The sequence below is a fragment of the Orbicella faveolata genome, unplaced genomic scaffold (assembly GCF_042242905.1).
Source record: "Orbicella faveolata isolate gen_17 unplaced genomic scaffold, um_ofav_v1 contig_36, whole genome shotgun sequence".
In the NCBI taxonomy this organism is placed as follows: domain Eukaryota; kingdom Metazoa; phylum Cnidaria; class Anthozoa; order Scleractinia; family Merulinidae; genus Orbicella; species Orbicella faveolata.
The window spans coordinates 5,176,884-5,200,521 of record NW_028301565.1 but is presented as its reverse complement, the minus strand read 5'-3'; the positions used below and the strand labels follow the sequence as shown (position 1 = coordinate 5,200,521).

General features: G+C 39.7%; 3 protein-coding genes across 4 annotated transcripts in view; 1 reads left to right on the top strand and 2 right to left on the bottom strand.

Moving 5' to 3' along the window:
• Nucleotides 1-1,162: 1,162 nt before the first annotated feature.
• LOC110067215 (nicotinamide phosphoribosyltransferase-like) lies at nt 1,163-18,381 on the bottom strand. The gene is made up of 18 exons (XM_089274922.1): nt 18,267-18,381; nt 17,967-18,080; nt 16,558-16,654; nt 16,301-16,390; nt 15,444-15,502; nt 14,728-14,802; nt 13,748-13,831; nt 13,402-13,478; nt 12,746-12,799; nt 12,039-12,099; nt 11,637-11,683; nt 11,027-11,097; nt 10,736-10,804; nt 7,528-7,598; nt 7,349-7,442; nt 4,836-4,915; nt 3,875-4,000; nt 1,163-3,030 (listed from the first exon to the last, which is right to left on the bottom strand). Exons 1-18 carry the CDS (start codon nt 18,318-18,320, stop codon nt 2,914-2,916), a joined length of 1,440 nt encoding a protein of 479 aa, XP_089131048.1. The 5' UTR covers nt 18,321-18,381; the 3' UTR covers nt 1,163-2,913.
• LOC149102084 (uncharacterized) lies at nt 8,095-9,612 on the top strand. Its single transcript, XM_089274921.1, has one exon. It carries the CDS (start codon nt 8,140-8,142, stop codon nt 9,598-9,600), a length of 1,461 nt encoding a protein of 486 aa, XP_089131047.1. The 5' UTR covers nt 8,095-8,139; the 3' UTR covers nt 9,601-9,612.
• A 2,309-nt stretch (nt 18,382-20,690) lies between the features above and the next one.
• Nucleotides 20,691-23,638, bottom strand: part of LOC110067237 (choline transporter-like protein 4) — a 32,805-nt gene continuing 29,857 nt past the window's right edge. For both annotated transcript variants that reach the window (XM_089274503.1, XM_089274504.1), the window contains exon 28: nt 20,691-23,366. In XM_089274503.1, coding sequence (XP_089130629.1) covers nt 23,257-23,366 — 110 coding nt within the window. In that variant the 3' untranslated portion in view covers nt 20,691-23,256. The remainder of the gene's footprint in view (nt 23,367-23,638) is intronic.

Genomic DNA, 23,638 nt, shown 5'->3' with positions numbered 1-23,638 from the left:
CACGAGCGTTGGACAAGGAAAAATTCTTAGTCCCCAACAAGAATCGAACCCATGACCTCCCGAACACCGGGCGGGCGCTCTATCCACTGAGCTACGAGAACTCATGGAGAGCAGGTTCATATATGACAGGTGTCCTGCATACTGCTAGGATCAACGCTATCGAAGTCGTCGTGACTTGTGATAAGTTAATAAAGATGGTGAATTTTAAGCTCGGTAATGAAAAAAATTCACCATCTTTATTAACTTATCACCACTCACTCATATATGAACTCAGTTAAATGACCTTGCTCTCCATGAGTTCTCGTAGCTCAGTGGATAGAGCGCCCGCTCGATGTTCAGGAGGTCATGGGTTCGATTCCTGCCGGGGACTCAGAATTTCTCTGTCCCACGCTCGTGTCATGTTGATTAATTCACCTTCACATCAATGGGGCATGTTCCCAAGATGTTGCAATTTGAGAATTGGAACCTAATTGAAGACCGTTTCACCAGAAATACTAGCAATGTCATAAAGTAAAAATTACAATCAAGTACCTGTCCAGAGAGTTTGCCTTTATTTCTGCCATAATATTCAGACCCTTGTTTAATTTTTTGTTATGTTTTGCTTCTCCAAAAGGGGTTTGGCTAGCCACCCAATGCAATTTCAGAGTCAAACCCCCGTTTTCAAATTACTCCTTCGTAGTATAGACGGGGCGTGATCAAGACTGATATGGTTTTAGAATGCTTTTTGCAATTTCTCCACGAATTGTCTCTCGACTCCTTTTTCCCGGAGTTGTTTCCTCACCACTTCGGCGTTCGCGAAATTGCTGCACTCTTTAGCTACTCAACCGCAGAGGAATGCAAGGCGCTTGCGCACGAACCCCCGACAGCTACGCACAAGCCTTAAAGTTCTCAATCCTCCGAAGGAAAAAAGATGGCGACTGATACATTCACCCACAATGCTTAGAGCACGAAAACTTGAACAACGCTCATCAAAACGTACAGAAAAGTTATTAAAACCTTGAAACCTAGCGTAAACAATGTCGTTAGCAAAAAATATGGCTTTCGTTGTATTTTACGGGCTTTGTTAGCCTCGCATGGCGTAATTTGAGGTTAAATGTATAGCCGCCAGCTTTTTCCCTTCGGAAGATTTGGTCTTTGTCAAAGGGGAACACCTGGTAACACGTTTTCAGTTCATTTTTCGCACCTAAAATTTATTAGTTATTTCACAGAACATTGCTTGGTGTTATCTATTGCCATTCTATGTTGTTTTAACGATATTTGGGCGAATTTAGTTTACTTACCCTACAGTGTAAAAAAAAAGCCACGTTTGAACGATTAAATTCTTCTGAGTGCGAATATTTTACTCCAGAGGATAAACAATTTTAGACAGTGGAATCCCGATTTCTTGAACCTTTTTTTCGAACCTCCCGATAACTCGAACCAAAAGTCGTTTCCCTCTCCTCAGTCAAACTCTGTAATTTTACACCCGATTTCTCGAAATATCCGATTTTTCGAACCAATTTTCGTTTCCCTTAGAGGTTCGAAAAATCGGAATTCCACTGTACAAACTAATTACCTTCACAAACTAGCAGCTATTTTTGCACGGTTTCTCCTGAAACTTTATGGAGTTATAGAATTTTCGTATTGTAACAAATACTATTCAAATATTACACCTGGCATAATTGGAATGAATTCACAGTACACAGTACACTACACTTCGCCAAACTAGCTTTTTCTTCACTCTTATCTCTAGCAAACAGTCAGCTTGCGAACGCTTTAATGACCATTCGCTGCAAAGTACTCACTAAATTTAACAATTTGTAAATCTGTATGATTCTCTAAATACATTCTACAAGAACCAGAGTGTTTCCTTGGAGGGCCTATCGAGGGATAGTTGCCTGTGCAACGTACAACTATTTGTCGGAGGGCTTATAAGCTAGTTTCCGAGAACATAGAATTCTTAAGGGCAGCTATCATTCCATTGGCTCCGCAGACATAACCAATCTACTGTTCAGTTTATTATTCACCACTAAATTTTCCTGTAGCGGTTGAAATAAATTTCAGCCGAAAAGACGTAAACTTATTGTTTTTGAAAGCTCAACGACAACGCGGAGCTTGAACCACTGGTATTTCTCGTATGTCATTCCTTGGGTGAAACTTAACTTGAACGTGTTCAAACATGTTGTTTTAACTGCCGACGTAAACTTACGGCAGATTGACGTCCATTTGTCGTTTTACCGCACTTTCGGTTCGCAGATTTTTGTCTAAAAACTACTTCTACGTGATATCTTCTCAATACAATCCACAAAAACACTGCCTTCCCTTTGTGGCTAACCTATCACCATATGTAAAGTCGTACCTTTACCTATCTTCCTTTAGCGTACACGCTTGGGGCAAGAACCAATGCCCACTAAGAAGCACTGTCCGCCTATGGAAGGTTAAAAATGTTCCTTTGAATGTGGCTGGGACCATAAATTGTCCGCTCACGGGAGGTGTGACTTAGCGAAGATTCCACTGTCCTGCGTATTTGTACCTCGGCTACTGTCAGTGACCTATCGCATGGACAGTCGAACCTTCCGTACACGACACCCTTGGGTCAACAAAAAGTGACCACTTAGGACCAGAGTCTGATGGAGGTTAAAAATGAGTCTTTGCAAGCGGTTAGGACCATAATCAAGAGTGAGCTAACGGGAAGGGGGAGAGACCGCTAGGAGAGGTTCTGTGGTAAAACATATTTGTGTTCAGGTCCTCTAAGATTAGTGGTTTACATAATCGTGTGACTAGTGACAGAAAGTGAGTGTTCAAGTTTGTGTGTGTTTTTAAACTCTTGGTACAAGCGCGCCCAGACCCAGTCTGAATGACTGAGACTCGAGGCTAAGCATAAACGTGCACGCACGCACGCACGCACGCACGCAAATTAACCCTATCGCTTGATCACTGGGCCATCTTCTTTGCTTCTTTCACCAATGGAATCTCGGCATTTTCTCTGACTTGAGCAAACGTGTACTCCTTGACAAGCGTTCCATCTTCAAACACAGTCTCGAGAAGATCCTGCCGGCCAACGAAGAAACAACGAAAAGTCAGATTCAATGGTGACGCGGACTCTTTTTAATATATCTTAAATAAATTACAATATTTAGAGAGGAAGCCACATCAGCCTTAGCTGGTTTTCATCCGGGTCCTCTATCCTGGTCAAATTGGAGTTTGGAGTGTTGGTTTTTGTAGAGGGAGGAAAACCAGAGAATCCAGAGATAAACCCTCGGAGCAAGGCGAGAACCAACAACAAACTCAACCCACACACGGCACCGGGCCGAAATTGAACCCGGGCTACATTGGTAGGAGGCCAGTGCTCTCACCACAGCGCCATCCCTGCTCCCCAACTCCCCAACAAAAGGATGTATTGCGCTATAATTTGGTGTATTTTCCCTCGCTTGCCACCAGTTACGTGTTGCGCTTTCTGACTGGTTATTGGTGAGGTGAGGTTTTCGATTGATTATTGCAAAACCAAAATAAAAGTCATCACTCTGCCCAATCAAAAAGGAAACACAAAAAAAACTACAGTGACGACGCGAAGTGCAGGAAAACGTGTGCGTATGACGGTGAGCGGGTCACGAATTTGGTTTTAAGTTAGTTGTGAAAGTGGCGCGAGTTTCTTTAAGCCAATTGCTCAGCGCAGTAATGTAAATCAAAAACAAACGCGAATTACTGTCGACATTCAAGTGAAAAGCGCTCTTTTCGTCGCCTAAGTGATTATCACTTCAGTGCACATTTATTTTGACTGGAGCTCTACAGAAATTATCAGAAAACGTCTCTGAAGAAGACTTCATAACATTTCACTCTTTTCCGGCTACGCTGTAAGACACTTGTAATAGTAAGAAATGGCGGCGAACTGTACCTTTTCTGCATGGCCTCTTCCCTCTTCAACGGTTACATACTCTCCCTTATCATCAAGCTCCAGGGACAACAAGCCTTTCTTGGAATTCTTTGATGAATCAGTGATAGGTTGCTTGTAAACATTGACCTGGATAAACAGTTTAATAACTTGTAAGGAAAGCGCAATGTCACTTGACTGACTCGACGGGTCGAATGGACTGTAACCTAAACAGAGCACTTTGCTGTGAAGTTCACCCTGTGATTCAGCAGAAAAAGTCGCTGCTTACAGGAGACTAGTGGTCAATACTTAAAAATCCCAACTGGCAGGAGGCAGACCAGTTGGCTATTTACAAGCACGACCGAGGAGTTGAACTAGGGTCTACCGAGAAATAACTCCAGCTTAGTGGTCAGAGAGAGACTTGAACCCGCGACCTCCGGATTTCAAGTCCGGCGCCCTAACCACTTGCCACCTCGAAAAGTCAAATCCTTAATAAAGACATATCATGGAAACCTAAATATAATGCCGGTCTGGTTTTGTGAAAAATTACTCTTTAAACGCTACTGAACTAAAAAAAAAAAAATTGTTGTCGTATTTTGGATCCCTTTAACAATAGGCCCTTTCCCGCATTCCGCCTCAGTGCGTTAACAATAGCACCAGAGCGAGGCTAGGGTGGACATTTTCATACATTTGCTGTATTTTTGTCCACCCTGACCTCGACTCGGCGCCATTGTTTGTTGGAATGCCGGAAAGGTCTATACCTTCGTGTTATAAAAGAATTTCGTGTACGAGTGAATGTACTCGGGACAATATTAGCGGCGCTTCGACCACAAATGCCACAATATCGCATGGTAGTGACCGTTTAAGACTATGGACATATATTTAGTAGAGGGATTTTTTCCCCATCGGCTAGATGTTAAGACACATTAAGAAAGTTTATGAATGTATGTATGTATTTGCAGCACGATGTGGAACTAGCACTTACTGGCTTGTCGTTTACGACAGCAAAGCAGCACTTGTAGGCACATTTCTGAGTATCACGATCAAGTTTCTGTAAAAGCGCACCTACACAGAGAAAGCATGTGAAAAGAATTAAGAAAATTATCAGTATTGATGTACCGCGACATTCTCATAAGTAAAACAAAAGGTAATATATGCAGCTATGGTAAGGAGAGTTTGTACTTCGCGTTTACCACTGTCCAGACACGTTCCCTCAAAGCTGATAAGCGAAACAATTTCGCGTGGATATAACAAAATCGGTTGATTATTGCACTAAACAAGATCTTTACATCCTCAAAGCACCTTCCTCGATGTGTTGGTTTTTTTTTTCTCATAAATCAAAATACACACGATTTATACAGACGTCAGGACTTTTTCATTTCAGGGATAATTCAAGAATTTTTCAAAGTTAATTCAACGACATTCAGGGACTCGTTTCCCACAGAACCATATGTTTAGGTACGGATGGACACAAAATACAGAAGACTCAAGACTCCATTGAGAAATATTTACTAGTAGTAATCATAGATTAAAGAGTGCGTTCGAGTTTGGTAGGCTTGGTATGTTAAAAAAAAAATCCTAGGGACAGCATTTTGTGCCTGAGCTGTTAGGTAGGCGTGAAATTGGTCTCCTTTCAGCAGGGGCGAAAACAAATGAATTGATCGCAAAGCAGGCTTGGTATGTTCCAAAAAAAAAAGCAAAAATTCTAGGGAGAGCATTTTGTGCCTGAGCTGTTAGGTAGGCGTGAAATTGGCCTCCCTTCAGCAGGGGCGAAAACAAATGAATTGATCGCAAAACAGGCTTGGTATGTTAAAAAAAAAACAAAACAAAAATTCTAGGGAAAGCATTTTGTGCCTGAGCTGTTAGGTAGGCATAAAATTGGTCTCACTTCAGCAGGGGCAAAAAAAAAATGAACTGACCGGAAAGCAAGTGCATACGAGAGGGTTTGTTCTCTTTTATACAAGTATTGTGTAATGTTAGTTACGACTGGTCAGTAAAAAGCATGGACTGCAGTCGGGAGGCCGCATTTAGTCCGCAGTCCCCATTTTATACCTGAGTCCGCGCGCGTTTTACGCCCAGTCCGTAATGCTTAGTCTGCGTTTTATACATAAGTCTGTGTTTTACACCCAGTCCGTAGTCCGTAGTCTGCAGTCCGCAGTGCGTGTTTTACACTGACCGTGTAAATCGACACCAACCATGTTTGTTCCGTCGGTATGCGAGACGACGTGCTTCTATTGCCAAAACTAGGACAATTATTTTGTTTACAAACACGACTTTGAATCACCTTGGCTTTGGGGTAACAGCTACAGGGCATTTTCTCTTTCGAAACAGTGAAACGGAGGACATGTTGGTGTACCAAAGCAACCCTTTGGGAGTTGAACTCATTTCCTAAGTAATCACTTTCGTTGGGTTTACGTTACATAGTTTGCGCACAGAAATCTAGGCCAGCGAAGTAAAAATCATTTCCTCCCTTGATTTATTCAGCAGAAAGCAGCATTGGTTTCGGACAAAGAGAAGAGGGTACACAACACGCAGCTAAGCTACAGCTTTTTGTTCGTACGAAAAGTCGTACACATTTCGTGAAGACATGTCTGCAAGGTTTTTAAATGCCGTTAACATTGACTTCGAACTTTAAATAAACAACTTATCCGCTGCGGTCTTCAATAAGCTGCCTCGAAAAGTCGTACACATTTCGTGAAGACATGTCTACAAGGTTTTTAAATGCCATTAACACTGACTTCGAACTATAAATAAGTAACTTCAGTATCCGCTATAGTCCACAATAAGCTTGCTCGACACTCGAAAGTCCGCAATAATGCGCAACACTCGAAAGAAAGAACATGGACAAACATGGACATGACGTCATTCCCCTCTGAAGAATTCTTTGGGGGGGGCCAAATTGGTGTCCCCCGATAGATAGATAGATTCACAGATCTCGAATTTTTCTGCATTACGCGATTAGAACTGCGTTCGGTCGAACGTAATAATTTTTAAAAACTGGATCATTGGATAATGTAATTCAAGAGTTTTCAATGAATTAGTCACAATTATACCATGCTCTACAAATATGGTGAGCGCTCGCGTGAGTTTTTGGGGCGATTTCATTTTTATTTTACTTTAGTTTCCTATACTGATTTTGAGGCCGTTTTAAATAAAACAATTATTCCACTCGCGCTTGATGATTACAGCCTACTCGGCGGTAAACCCCTCGTTGGCTATCTAACATCTCAGCTCGTGGAATAATGATTAAATAGCTATTACTATGTGTTTCTCTTCTCGTCCAATGTAGCTCAACAGTTTCTTTAGAAACTAATAGCTCTATATTCAAAGACTTGTTTTAACAAAATTCAAGGACTCCATATAAAATTCAACAGCTTTTCCAGGAGAAAACCTATTCCTCTTTTCATTTTCAAGGACTTCAAGGATGTGGCGAGTTATCAAGACCTTTTTCAGGCCTGTGCAAACTATGATGCAGTTGAGCAATGATAATTAATTTACCTCCACTCCCAAATGCGATATTATCAGCACTCCATTTGTGTTTCTTCATGTTCTCCAAAATTTCAGACAGGGTTTCATAGCTGATGCCGTCACCCTGAAACACAAACAATTATATGATAAAGCTTCGCTTTCAAAGAGCTGATACAAATATGGAAAATTGAAGAATTTCGTTTGCTCACTTGGATTATTCTGAGGTAAGGCGGCAGAAGGTGGAATCCTTTCGAGTTTTTCTCGCCACCAAACTTCCGATCTGTAAGAAATAAGCAGGAATGCAAAACAGTTACACTGCGATAAGTTGATCGTAACCGTGCTAGTTAAATAACGAGCTTATGCAGTGGCGACGATGACACCGACGACGACGCCTACTGAAAAAAATATAAACATATATTCACCTTTAGGCTCGACTTCCAGCCGTTTGGGAATCCGGTTGTTTATCTTCCTCCCAACTTGGTGTGGGGCAAGGAACGCGGGCTCACAAAACGGCTGGAAATGGAGCCTAATTCACCTTCGAATTTCGCAATTGTCTAATAATAATAATAATAATAATAATAATAATAATAATCGATATTTAAAGTGGAATCTTTCAAGGAGACTCTCTCTCTCCACTCCTGTTTTGTCTTGCCCTTGCTCCACTGAGCTCATTACTAAAGGCAACCACTTATGGGTATGAAGCCCAGGGTAGAACAATCAGCCACCTCTTTTATATGCACGACCCAAAAACATATGCAAAAAGTGTCAGCCAGCAAACCGGCCTACTCAATATTGTAAAGACATTCAGCAATGATATCAAGATGGAATTCGGGCTGGACAAATGCGCTAAAGCCACATTCAAAAGAGGAAAGCTGACAGAAACTTCCGATTTACAACTTGACATTGACACCTGTATCAAGGAACTAGACCAAGAGAACACATATAAATACCTTGGCGTGGATGAAGGTGATGGTATACAGCATGCCAAGATGAAAGAAAGAGTGAGGAAGGAATACTACCGCAGAGTAAGGATGGTCCTAAAAACGGAGCTCAATGCTGCCAATAGATTTGAGGCAATCAACACCTTAGCTATCCCAGTGGTGACCTACAGTTTTAACATAATCGACTGGAAGATGAGTGAAATCAAGAGGTTAGACACAAAAACAAGAAAACTACTCACCCTATCAAAAATGCATCACACAAAAGCAGATGTAGACAGACTCTACCTCCCAAGAAATGCTGGTGGTAGGGGTCTTATCCAATTAGAAGCCTCCTACAAAACAACCACGATAGGGCTCGATACACACCTAAAGAACACTGATGATGCCCTAATCGAACTAGTGCAAGAACATGATGGCAGAAAGAAATTGTACTCTATACAAAGGCAAGTAGAACAATTCAAACGAGAACTAGACCTAACAATACCAGATAAACAAGCAGAAGAAACAACCACCAAATATGCAAAGAGAACCAAACAAATGGCACGAAATAAGACCCAAGAAAAATTAACAAAGCAGTGGGAGAACAAAGCCCTACATGGAAGATACCCAAAGAGAATAAAGGAGGCAGATGTTGACCACCACAAAACCAACCAGTGGCTCAAAAGCAGTGGACTGAAGGCAGAAACGGAAGGATTCATAATCGCAGCCCAAGACCAAAGCCTAGCTACCAGATCATACCACGCCAGCATTATCAAAGACGGTACTAGCCCCCTATGCAGGATGTGTAACAAATACGACGAAACAATTGACCATATCGTGTCTGGGTGTCCTGAACTTGCGAAAACAGAATATACCCACAGACACGATAAAGCAGCCGCGTATATACATTGGAAAGTCTGTCACAACTATAATATAAAGACATCAGAAAAGTGGCATGACCATGAGCCGCAAACAGTTACAAAAAACGAGGATGTCACGATATTATGGGACATGCCAATACACACAGACAGGAAAATAACAGCCAACAGACCCGATATAGTGATTAAAGACCACAAAACGAAAACCTGTAAATTTATTGACATGGCAGTACCATCAGACAGAAACACATCCGTGAAAGTCAGTGAAAAACTATCCAAATATAAGGACTTGGAAATCGAAACAAGCCGAATGTGGGGCATGAGAACGGAAACGATACCAGTTATCATTGGAGCACTTGGAGCTATCAAAAAGGGACTAGAAACTTATCTTGGAAGAATTCCCGGCCAATTAAGCATCAGTGAACTACAAAAGATAACCTTGCTAGGTACAGCACACATTTTGAGGAGGGTGCTATCAAGCTAAAAACTGGCTATCCCCTAGTGCCCCAGGACCATGGTTTGGTCTCGGCCCTAAGGACTCTAAGCAAACATTACGTGAGGACGATAATAATAATAATCGATATTTAAACAGGGTGACCCCCTCAGTCGCAGGACTGGTATCAACGGGGGCCCTGTATAACGTAAAATAAAAAGAGCATGTATAAATAATATATATCTATAAAAAGCTAACTACTTTAAAGATACGCTGAAATGTTTAAAAAATTAAAAAGCTTAAAAAAAAATTAAAAAGCTTAAAAAGATCTAGATCTCTTCAATACGTCCTTCGCTTTAAAAACTTACTCAGGCTAATTTAAAATGTTATGACAGCGTTCAATTCCAAATAGAAACACAAAAATTAGCTACCATCGTTGACGTCCTCTAATATATGCAGAGCTTAATCACTTCACGTTGCTGTTTTGCTGAGGACGGCAAAGAAATGTACAAAGATTTATAACGCAAGTGCACAGTTATTGTTTTGCTCATTAAAGCTTTTGTTTGGTGACGTTCTCGTTGTCCTTAAGGCGGCGAAATACGAGATGCACAAACCCTCAACTTGTTCCATAACATTGTTTCGTTGCAAGTTTTGGGTCGATGTTTTGCGTTTTTCACCTTGCGTGATCCACTTGTCGCGCAACAAAAACATTTGTTGCGGGTTAAAGAAATGCAGCGCGTTGATTGGTTGATTTGCTTGATCATGAGCAAATTTGTTGTGTGACAAGTTATGAGTTTGCTGAAAAACGAGCAACAAAGCCAAAATTTATTGCTCAAAGTAGATCCACGCTCTACTTTTCGCAACAACTTTCTTGTTGTTGTTGTTGTTAGTCCTGCCTTGAAAAAGATCCTTTTTAAATGAAATTTTTACAACTGATTACTTATTGTTCGTGAAAAGCCACTCTGGGGAGGTCCCTTTTTCGGTCAGTCCGTCGTGCCTGACGCGAGAGAAAACCGCGCGCAAAAAAATGGCCGCGCAAAATCCTCGTCGTTTTCTTTCGCCTCACACACGACGTACCAAGTGAAAGAGGGACTACTCGCAGTCTTAGCGTATCCTGATGTTTAACACAAAGGATGACTAAAGCATAATAAAGTCTGAATTCAAACTCAACTGCTATATGACTTACGCAAGATATCTAGAACTTTCACCACCACCTCAGGAGGATTGCCCGAGTCTGGACGAATAACAAGTACACCTGATATAAAGGAAGAGAATGAAGACTTTGAGGAATTACTAATTCACACAACTATAACAAGAAACGCTGTTATTTGAAACTGAAAATAACTGTAAAATTTTGTCAGTTAGCCAGCCTCCATCTTCAGACATCCACAGCACAATTTGTGGTAAGTAGTTTAAAACACTGGTTTAATAAACTTCACATTGTAATTTGAGGAAAACCGTTACCTAATTGACTTACCGTTGTTTTTCTTTCCACGATCAACAACAAGATCTTTCAAGTCTTCTCCCCAGTACTTCTCACAAGCCTCCCTTTATTTGGATACAAAGAAAACACCACATTAAGGCCCCAACCACACTATGCCAGAGCAATTTGAAAACGGAGGTTTCACTCTGAAAACGCATCAAATGTTTCCGTCCACACTACGCCGGAGGAATTTAAAAACGCAGCAACTGATCACCGGTCATTTTGGATTTGTGTTTGAGGAAATCTCGGTCAAGGAAATCACCTGATTATCGCAACACCATTGTTTACGAAAAGCACTGTTTTCAAAACGTTTTCCATCCACACGAAAACGCAAAGCCGATGTTTTCAAATTTCCCCAGTTCGAAGAGCGTTTTTGAAAAGCTCTGTTTTCGCGACGGATTAGTGTGGACGGTTGGCCTAACCGTAGAAATAAAGCTCCGTTTTCAAATTTCTGTGATGGACTAGCATCCCACCCAGGAGGAGTAGAAATACTCCTAGTCGGTTCATGCCACAGAAACCAGGATAAGCTCCGGCCTGATGGGCCACTTGGCTCGTATGCAGACTTTACCTACCTACAGTACCAAGAACAGTGTAGCACACTCACCAAATGTTGTAGCTGTCACTGACACAAGCGACCAATCCATTTGGGAACTAAACAAATACAGACTCTGTCAGCAAACTAATATTGAAGCCGTACGTTGGAACAAGGGAAGATACTGAGAGGGATCCACCGTCAATCAAGATTGTTTTGGGGCTTTCTATTTATTTATTAGACTGTAGAGAGAGGGCAGTTAAATGACCTTTCTTTAATTTTAAAAGAGAAAACAAAATGCTATTGCCCAAGATGACCGTATGTCTCACTGTTTTTCACTATTAAACAAACTTCTTGTACTCTTCGTAAAGGCTAAGTATCAAAGGTGTAAAAACAAACAAACAAACAAACAAACAACTTCTACGGATTTGCAAGCCAAATGAGTAAAAAACAGATTGATGTTAAACACCTCACCTGTTCCAACATATTCCTGAATGCCTCTTTTTCTCCTTCTTTTCCCCAAGTGGTAATAGTACTGTTGACAAAAAATTAATTCCAGTTAAGCAATAAAACTTTTGGTCAGATGGAAATTAAAAAGTAATTTCTCCTATATACTTGGCTTGTCCTAACTTAATGTATATTATTCTTTTTGGTTTTACAAACTGATGTACTGCTGTAAGCATTTAGTTAAACACAGTCATATTTTATTTAACAAACTAGGGCAGGCAGGATATAGTTACTTTTCAACAATTTATGAGGATGAAAGAAAGTCAATTACTATTAATTATTTTGGTTATTTTTACTATTATTGTGTAATTTAAAATTAAAAACACTTCATCCCACCTTCTCAAATTCATTAATAATTCATCAAGTCAAAACAAAGAAAAATCATGTCAACTGTGAAAGAGGTTTGGATACCCAGTCTTAATTGGCATAGATTTTGATGATGTTTCTTCTCCATTTACTACTTAGTTTTTGTTTTGACTGAGAAGATATATCAAACACTCAAGACTATCCAAACACCTCAAACTTCGTCAAAGATACTCTGCTACGCGTCATGTTTTCAACTCTCTTCTGGGTGTTTGGATATCCCAATGAAACATTGTGTCTCATGTTTGATATATTACATCCCAAATAAAAACCCTAGACAGGTTAGCTACACAGGCCCTCTTGTAGCTTACCTGTGCTCAGCAGCTGGGATTGAGAAGCCAGCAATTTCACAACCATAATAATTCCTGTGACAAGAAAAAAGGTTTTTGTTATTAATTTAACTGTAAAGATTGTAATATTTGAACTTAATAAACTGTTTTTCCCTTGCAATACCACAAATTAATTACTAGTATTATTGAAAATGGTTAGGTATATTTCTTTTAAAAGATCAATTAAAAGACAGTATTGCACCAGACTGGTCAATTACTGGAAGGTGCGGTGGCCTCATGGTTAGTGCTCTGCACTCTGGATCAGGCAGTCTGGGTTCAAGCCCTAGCTGGGACCATTGTGCTGTATTCTTGGACAAGACTCTTCACCCTCACAGTGCTCGGATATCTGGTGTCAGATATCACTCCAAGGTGTTTGAAATTTAGTATAATATGGCACCACTTTACTCAAGTTCTCAAGTATTGTAATGCAATAACCAGTCAACAAATTCATGGCAAATGTGAATTCATGATTCATATGGACTAAGACTTAATGCATGTTGTGAAATGGCTGTTGTCATGCTATAGTAGCATCCCTGTGTTACATTTTAACTTTCCATAAACTAGGAAATTTATCTTTTTCCTCTTAAGTTAAGAAAACAAGAGCACAGGAAAGGAGAGAGGTAGATAAAGAGACTGACCTTGCTAAAACCATACCAGCTACAGTGTCCGTTCCACAGAAATTGACAAGGTGAGCTGCTCCACCAAGGGATGCAGACTAAAAGAACACAAAATTGTCTCACTGATATTTTAATATCCCAAAGGTAAAGAACACTCAAACACACAAAGAATAATGTAATTTACAATTAATAGCCAATGGTCTTCAAATTGTCTGAGTGTGAAAGAAAAAAATTAATGTGATGTTTTATTCAAGACCTCACCTAGATCATGTAATAAATTACATTTTATATAATCATGTCTCAGTCAAGAGTAAAATATATAAAGCAATAGACCTCCCATTCATTAAAACTCACAAAAGACACTAACCTCAACTGATGTGCTGCCACGGAAACCAAAATCATGAAGTTTAAATGGCAGTCCATCGAAATTGTCAGCTGTTTCAACAAGGTACTGAAAATTGAAACAGAAACCATGAATGAGCTAGAGCACCAGTAATCCCTTAGTTTGCAGGTGGAACAAACGGATTGTTAAAAAAGTGCTGTCCAGTCATCCAGGGCAAGCAGATTTTCCTGTCAAGCCAAGCAATGCATCATTCTCACTAACACTTCCTGATGGGCAAGAGCCCAGGCAAGTTGTCTGCCAGCTGAATAAAAAAAGTAAAGTACGACTTGCCCAGGGCAAGCAAAATTTGAGAGCTGCTTGTCTGAAGCCCAAGCTGGAATTCAATTTTTTTAAGCCCTGGTACAATAATTATTACATACCATGTACCAGACTTTCAGAATTCACAACACCATTTATGCCAGGGCAATACCTTGTAGGTTAACATGCACCTTGAAACTACCTTTGAGACGAACATATAATGTACATGTATAATTCAGTTGATTCAAATCTTCCTCCACAGACATCAGTTTCCATGTGAAACACATTCATCTCTTTATCTAGAGTCTGGTACAATACCCAAAACCAATCATGCCATCCTCTTAAAAGGTGGAGTAGGAACGGAACAATTATATGACAGACTACTGTCTAATGTTCTTAGAAGAGGAAAAATGTTACCTCTAATATTACAAATCCACAAATACATGTATCATTACAACTCTTTCTTTCAATGTTGTCTAGCACTCACTGATAGACTGTGATCATGTACACATTGCCATGGAAAGTACATGTAGAAAAAAATAATTATCGCTTATTGCATATATTATACTCAGAAAACAATAATATTAATTTATTTTTCTTATTAAACTAGCATTTACCCTATCACACTGAAGACCTTGGCAGACAGTAAATTAAAGTCTTTAACACAGAATGTAAACTAATCACTTTACTATTCATAAGATGAATACCTCAGCTATAATTTGCTTTTGTGCTCTAGAGTTGGTGGCAACTGTCATTGGATACCAACACTGAACTAGTAGTGTCTACAAATAAATATAAACAAAAGTAATATCAAGAAAATAATCAAATCTGTAAGAACCCACTAAAAAGTCATTGACAAATGATGCCAAAAACAAATCAAAACTTTGTTGAGTAGCAACAGTATACCCTGAGATCAGAGGGCCAGTAACCAAATGCATCCAATCATAGTTTTATGGCATATCTTTCAAAAGGAGCTAACTTACAAGTAATAGTTAATAATACATCCGTCTTTTTCTTCCACCTCTGTGGCCCTTCTCTTTCTTTAAAAATATCGGTCATGAGTAAATATTAAGTAGGCTATATTAGTCACACAATTATTCTAAGCTTGAAGCATATGGCATCTTTCCAGTGGGTGATTGGAAATTTTTTCCTAAAATTTTCAGTTTCATAACATCAACCATCACTTCTCCGAACTATACCAGGGGGAATATCAGCCCGCTTTCCTTGTAGTACCAACCTTGCTGCAGTTGGTCTGTACTGTCAAGATTGGCAGATATTCTCCCAGTACAGCCATTGCACTTGGTTAAAACACACATTTCAACTGCGATGGAATATATTTGAACTTCAGTTACCTAGGATCTATTTTCTAGTATGATGGATTATACTTGTGTTATTAAGTCTAGAGAAAATGTGTCCTTCTCACCTCAACCCAGTTGGTTAGCCAGGGACAATGGGGATCTGTATTTTGAACTGTGAATAACACTGAATAACACACAAACACACACAAAAAAACACAGTAAGTAACCCACTACTGGTATATACTTAGACAACAGCATGCACATGATGTAGATCTTGTCTCTCAGGAATGTGCATTTGTCTGTTGTTTACATGAAAAAAGCAGGCATATTATTGAGTGATTGCATCTTACCGTCTTTTTCTACAGGTCTTAAAAAATGTTGTTGAGGGGAAGGACTGTTTCTTAAATACTTGTTTGCACGCATTCATGTGTTGCTTAATGTACATAAAGGTGACATCACAGATCGTTTGATACCCAGTCGAGAAGCAGTAAAATGCTAATGGTAAGCCAAAACGGGAGTAAATTTGAATACATGATATATTTAAAAAAAAGGTTCAAAAATCTCATTATTAAATAATAAAAAGTTCTAAATTCAATGATGTGTAGATTCAACTGAGAAAGTACAAAAGTTAATGGGTTTAATGGGCATTGTGAGAATAAAGTTTTTGTTAATCTGATTTGATCCAAATTCCAGGTTTTGTGAACAGCCAATGTCTCACGTTCCATTCCAAAGGAGAAGCTGTACCTCTACAGGAAGTCTACAATTTCAAATTGAATTTTCCCGACCTTGTCTCACTATTGTAACTAAAACAATGGTAAGCACTTTCTTGTCACAGTATGTACTTTGACCAGATTAACCAAAGGTCCTTTCGCAAGCGGGGATATGGGAAGTTTCTGGAAAAATCTTCACATTGACATAATTAAGGAGACCATATCATGATGCTAGAAATTAGAGCTTTTCTACAGTATGGAATAATTCTTACCATTTTTAACAGGAACCACTGAACCTTCAGGTACAGCTCTGATCCTGAGGGGTAATTTACCTTGATGCTTTTCTAAAATGTATTGCCAACCTTTGAAAAAAAACAAATCAGATGATGACAATTTTATGACATGAGGGCACATGACCACGCACTCCTTCAAATTATCAAGCACGTCATTTTGTAACTATTGTCACATGGGAACTGTAATCAAAATGCACAACAATTTGTTTTTTGAGTTTTTGTAATGTTGCACTGACCTTCTTCATTGAACAGATTGTAACCAAAGTGAAGTTGGTAGAACTCCTTTGCCTGTTTTATTTTTTCAGCTGTGACAACTTGCCCCACAAGCCATTTCTATATATATATAAAAAAAAAAAAAAAAAAAATGATATTGTTAATGATCCACTTTATACTTGCAATATTTCCCAAAAATGCTAGGAACTTACTGGAAAACGGAGACAAGAGTTTGACGCTTGAATTTATTAATTAACGAGTGGATCGTTCTAAGTTGCCAGTTCATTGCACAGGACTACAGACCTCTATATACATCAGTCTCCTCAGCTTCTGAGATTCAGCTGGTAGACTTCCGGCTCAAAGCAACACAATTTTAGTCAAGTAAAAATGTACACATGTAAAAATGAACTGTAGATGATTTTGGGCGAATAAATGAATTGAATTGAATTGAATATTAAAAAACAAAATAAACACTAAACTACGGTTCACCGCATAATTTGAAAGGCAACATTCAGGCGGAGCTGTCAAAACTTGACATGCTCACGTTCTAAACGTTAATTGGTCCAATGAAAAAACGCGACAGTTTGTCTAGACAAGCTTGAATGTTTAAGGTGTGGAACAAGGCAGAAAAGTTGGCCATTCACGGCAGCTCGAAAATGGTAGTAGCCCCAGAAAATCACCAAATTAATTCAAATACTGTATGCCAAATCACATATAACGTTAACAATTTGGATGCACTTAAAAATCCACATGAAGGGCGCCGGTCAAGAACGTACTGTATGTAAACAGACGCCCACTACCTCAAAAGTGAAAATGAGGCCCGGTTCATACGTCGCATTTCTGCCGTGTCGAATTCAATAGGCCCTTTGCAGCTAAGCCATCACGTGACCTACTTTTCATAAAATTATGGGCTATAACTTAACTAATGCCAGAAATGGAAAAAACATGTCGAAAATATCAAAATGGCCAAGTTTGAGGCCCCCATCATCAGAGAATGAGATTTAATGATAGTCTGAATTTTTGAAAGAATAAGAAGATTTGTATGGGAAAATGTTGCTGGAGAGCAAGACCTTGCTCTCCAGCAACATTTTCCATACGAATCCTCTAAATTTTCCGAAAATTCAAACTATGGAATAAACTTACTCATTTTTTCCTGGGCCTCAAACTTGGCCTCTATAGTATTTTCGATGCGCTCTTTCCATTTCTGGCATTCTTTAAGTTATAGCCCGTAATACAAAAATTTTTTAGGAAAAATTTGGTCATGTGACCGCAGCTGCAAAGGGCCTATTCAATTAAGTGCGGCAGAAATTCGACTGCTGATTCATACGTCGAATTTCTGCCGCACTTAATTCGTTGAATTGAATTCGACACGGCAGAAATGCGACGTATGAACTGGGCCTGAAAGTGCTTGCATGTACTTCCTACCACACACCTTTATCAAGTATTGTAAACCGAAGAAGCACACTTCTGGAAACTTTCCTCCTCTGCTTTCAAAGTAAGAGAACACTATGGTAGTACCTGAGGGATACTGCTTGTGATGTGATACCTGTTTGCAACGAAAATAACAGATTCGGTGACAGCCTGCAAACGAACCTTTCCCTGTTAGAGTTCAATGCGGTGGAACCGGAAGTCTCAAGATCCTCCAAATTAGCGCAAGAAACGACAAAGTGTGATCTAAAAGGTAGAAAATCTAGCAAGTCACTAAATTTTGGGGCAAAGAAGGTCTTCTTACTTTGTAAGAGTCGGTGATCAGCAGAATATTCTCAGGATCCAACTTTTCCGCCATTTTACTTTCGTTTTCTCGCGCTACTAGTTCTCAGTCCTCCTTCTCGAAGTGTAATGTGTATTAATCGTTTTGATCGTTCAAACAATGGAAGGGAAGGACCAATAGAAACGTGATGGGGGCGGAGGTAGTCTCTTCCGGCCAGGCGTTCAGTTGGTTTTATTTTTACGACGTTTTTCGCTCTGCGCCTCAACTAACTGAACGCCTGGAAGAGGCTAGGGCGGAGGGGTGGGGAAAAGAACCAAAAAAAAAATTCCTGCAAGGAAGGGTGACGTACTGAAGAGGTCAAGAAAAAATAAATCCTGCAGAGTGAATTGCTCTCCGGGGCTGTCGGACTTGCAAACTGTGTGGCACCTTGGCAGCCACAGTTTTTATTGGGCTTTTTCAATCTATTTTAGGCAAACGACGCATTTTCATTCAAAACCAATCAATACATTAAATTTATCGGCTGAAAATCGTGGAAAACGCACAAAAACGCTTCAATTTTGCAAAATTTTCTAGGGGGCATACCCCCAGACCCCCCTCCCCCATCGAGGAATAGGCCCTTTGGCCCCATATTTGTCACTGAACGGCCACTCACAGAATCCTAGCTAAAATCTTGATTCGTTGTATTTAATGCCAAGAATGAATTTTATTACAAGGTTAATGAATAAATAAAATCAAGGGATTGATATTTCCCCCTGAACATCAAACAAAAAATGCAATGCAGCCCCATTTTAGGCAATAGCACTTGGATGTGCCTGATACTTGTTTATGTTTCCCCTAGGAGAATAATTTTGACAGTAAAGCAAAACGACTGTGCGAAAGATAACTAATATTTGTTTGAAGCATATTCCAGGCATTCAGATTGGGGCGAGTGTCAAGATTTCGGCAGTAGAATATCACCCTCTCTTTCCAAAAAAAATTGCACCCGAAAAAAAATTCCTCCAGAGGCAGTGGAAACTAAGGAAGTCCTGCAAGCTAAGGAAGTCCCACTCCCATCACTTTTCCAATGGTCCGTCCCTAAGCATAGTAAAAGCGAAGCATAAGCACAAGCATAAGAAGTCTATGCTCCAATACGGACGGCTGTGACATACGCATAAGCTTAAGCCCGGTCCACACTTGCGACGCAAGCATAGACATAAACATAAGCATAAATAAGAACGCAAGATTTTGATATTTTCATGCTTATGCGTATGTCATAGCCGTCCTCACCAGCGCATAAGCTTCTTATGCTTGCGTCGCAAGTGAGGACCGGGCTTCAAAGAAAACCAGCCCTCGAAAGACCGTGGAAACGGGTACAAGAAGAGTTGTGTTGGCGAAAAATATTAGAAAACTGCGCGCTCAATGATAATGGAACATTCTTATTTAATCCGTTGCGTTGTGTTGTGTTTTTTTATATTTTTTTAACTAAGTGGCCGTATATGGCTACTTGGACGTCAGAGGGTTAAGCAGAAACCTAAAACAAATGCGTACATAACTGATCACAGATCAAACGTACATAACATTTCATACAGTCGCCGGCAGATTTTGAATGTTGTACAAAAAAGTATAAAATTTGTAAGGTATATTTTATTGAAACATACTATAAAATATATCATTCAAATATATGGAGGGATAGAACCAACAAGCGGCCAGAGAGCCAACCTACTACGAAACTTTAACAGATACAAACGTTCGCTTTTACAAGGAAAGTGTCTTGCATCGTCGATGCAGGAGATCTTGGTCGATACCATTTTAGGCAACCATTCAATGTTTCCTTTACTATAAAAGGATCGAATTTCAGTTTCCAATAAAGTAAGTCACCACCCCGCCAAGATCGAATAACAACATCGCAGCACCGGGGAATCACGATCCTCCTTTCTTCCTCCCTCCCCTCCCCCCAAAAAAGGAATTACACAAAGTGCCTTAAGGGAACTAGTTCTGTCGACTGGGGACAGTCGGGACAAAGTTGGCACCATGCAAATCTTAATTTTTTAAAAAACCATCAAATCCATGGTCTCGAGTTAGCTGAGAACAATACAACAAACAGTAGAAATAACGCCCTACCCTTCAAAGAATAACATATGCTACACTATGACGACAGTTACGAGACCTGCTTCGCTTCAACTTGACAAACCTAATCTCATCACAGTTTCAATTCCTAGCGTCCACGTGTGCTGCAGTCGATCCTCCACTAACGGCCACCTTTCTACAACGGCTCCTTTATTTTTGTCCCGGCGGACTCTAAAATGGGCACTTTCCTTTCGCCAAGGTTGCCGTTGTGGAGAGGTTCGACTGTTTCTAATTTCAAAGATGTCTCGTTACATTACTCAAGAATGCACTAACCAACACTCCAAGTCTTCTAAAAACTCAGGCGGATTACCACAGCGCAAATAACAGAAGAACACAAGCTACCTCGTGAGTTATTTATTAACATGATCTAGAAGACAAAGCTAGCCAGTATGCGAGACTGGACTATTCTATGTCACACTGATGCTTCACTCTCAAACAGTGCCCTGTGCAACTGGGAATAAAAGAACCGTATTTGGTCGAAAGCAAATATGTGTACACGAGCTCTGACACTATTTCCTTATTGTTCAATACCAATTGTGGGTCCGTAAGAAACTTCACCAAAAAACGGGACTTGTTTTCCAAGTAATTCTCTAAAAGAGAGCAAGCGTCCTGATGTGGGACCAATAACGAAAACAATTACATGTAAACGATTTCTATAAATTATACAGGGTGCTAGTAAATAATATAATTTAAGTGCACAAAAGAGCCCTGTTTGGTGGGACGTTTCACCATAATTTACGTGAAAATTTCTGATAACTTAACCGTTACACATGTTAGCACGCTCCATCACAATGTAATGGACTATAAACATATAACAATAACAATAAATTAAAACCCTCTGTAATCCTTGCTGGTCAGCTTCTCTGGATTCTTAGAGTCCTATGTAAGCTAAACGTGATTAAAACCAAAGAATGTGTTAATGAATGTATCAACTGACTGACACCAAACAACTCTGTTTTCATTCGCAATGAGTGTACCTGCTAGGAGACACTTAGAACAACCATCTTGATTATTCCACTACCATGCCGTTTTACCATGTTAGATCAAGAGAACGCGCAAAATATGAGCACGTATCGCACTGTGGCGTCGTATATTGTTTTGGTCATTTGCAGGCGCCTTATGCGATCGGTGCAGTTTTGGGATGGTAAAAACTAGAAGCCGAAATACTAGAAAAAGAGGTAGGGTAATAGTGGAGTAAGGTGTGTTTATCTAATAGTTACTGTAGTCTGCGTACTCTCCCGTCTCGAACTTGCGAAAAACTACACTACACTACAAACAAGACATCCTAGAAAATAGAGAACGTTCTATGTACAAAGATTTCGCCTGCGAAAACTAACAAATCTAAAAATCCAAACCACTGACCAATGTCACAGTTTCCCTTTCGGGGTCTAGTTATGGAATCCTTAAAAATACGTCGATTTCTCCGTAGGAAAAAAGACAGCGGCTATACATTTTACCACAGTACCATGCGAACCTTACACAGCCCATAGAGTACAAGGAAAAAAAGCCACACGTTTTGCAATATTTGTCCCTGTGGTAACGACAAGGCATAAGCTAGGTTTAAAGATGTTAGAACTTTTCTGTACATTTTCACGAGCGTCGTTTAAGTTTCGTGCGCTAAGAGTTATGGGTAAATGTACTAGTCGCCATCGTTTTTCCGACGGAGTATTGCGCCCACTTGAAAACTGTCGCTCCGAAACCCGACTGTTTCCTAACGCTACACTCCTGTATCAAATATTAGTAGAATTCTACTTGAAAACTAAAGCAAATACTGCAATCTGATTGCTTGAGTGATCGTACACCATCAGCCATTAGCAGAATTCTACTAGTATACTAATGCAAGTGCTGCAATCTGATTGGCTGAGCGATCGTACACTATCAGCCATTAGTGTGCAGTGGTTGGAGGACGTCTACGAAACGGCGACGTTTTTTCTCTTTGCAAAGTTTTGAAGGAACCTTTGGATGCAAATTGATAATTGAATCCCTGAGAAGACTAAAAGAAGGACATTAACGGTTTCTCGACTTTGAAAGCTTGAAATTATTGAAAAAATGATGCGCATGCACATAACTTCAATTTGAAATGAAAATTCAATCCGTGCGATCTTTCTAAGGCGCGAAGTTTAATAATAAGTCGAGAAATAATTGGAAACTGTTATTTGAAGTAAATTTCAGTTAAAATTCTACTAAAACAATTAGATTATTCGCTCTCGATTTCTATGAGGTGATAGTTGATTCGGCCTGCGGCCTCATCAACTATCACCGCACAGACGTACAGATGCATGCATTTCCTGTACTGAGTTGTTTCGTAGACCGGTAGATGGGGTATCTCCTGACTATCAAAAATAATTTGTCATTGTCACGCTGATTGGATCGAAAACTAAGTAGTTCAATTGCTTAACCAAATATATAACACAATCAAATAATTCAATCCCTCAATAAAACCGTTGCAATCAAACGCTCTTCGACCTTAAATTTGCCGTTAATGTATAAAGGCTTTATACTTCCTTTAGTTAAATAACAACACGGCGTTGACTACACGAAGTTAAAGGAGCTCAGTCACGGTATTTTGAGTTATTTTGACCGCGTACAAAATTGAAGGAAACCTGAAAATGGTAAATTACTAAGAGGGAAAAACACCAAAGAGATAATATGAAACCATAACAAAGGAACAAAGATAGTAAAGGATGGAGAAGGTTAACACGGATCACAAACGACGAACTTGAAAAATTTAGGCCAAAATTCTCAAGATGCGCCAACCGTGATCTAGCTCCTTTAAAAATAAGTCCTTTACATAATGTATGTACTCAAGCCTGGCTAGTTAATTAACCGTCACGCGGCTACATAAATATTTCCAAAAATATTTGGCTGCTTGGCGTGTTAAGTATTCCATAGTCTGGATGACCTTTTACTCGCTGTCTGAAGCTCTCTTGTTCTTCTTGCCGAGGATCTTCTTCAAGGACTTGTTCATGTAGTATGGCTTCTCCGGTGAGCCGTCATTTCGCTCAGAATCCTCCACTGTGTGGAACAAAACATACAAGAAATAACCCCGGTAGTATTAGCAGATAATAAAAGCCAAGTATTGCTCAGTAGAATAACTATTTTGCCAGCAGTGACAGTTCAAAAACAGTGTGCCATGGCTGATGGGTACATTGTATCCACTAGATAAGGACGATGTAGATTGAAAAGAGAAAGAGAGAGAACGCGTCTATTTGATCTTTCTCTGACATTCACGGTTCATAAGGAAGCTGTGAGCTGCTCAAGTCTACAGTGTATCAGTGATATGACGC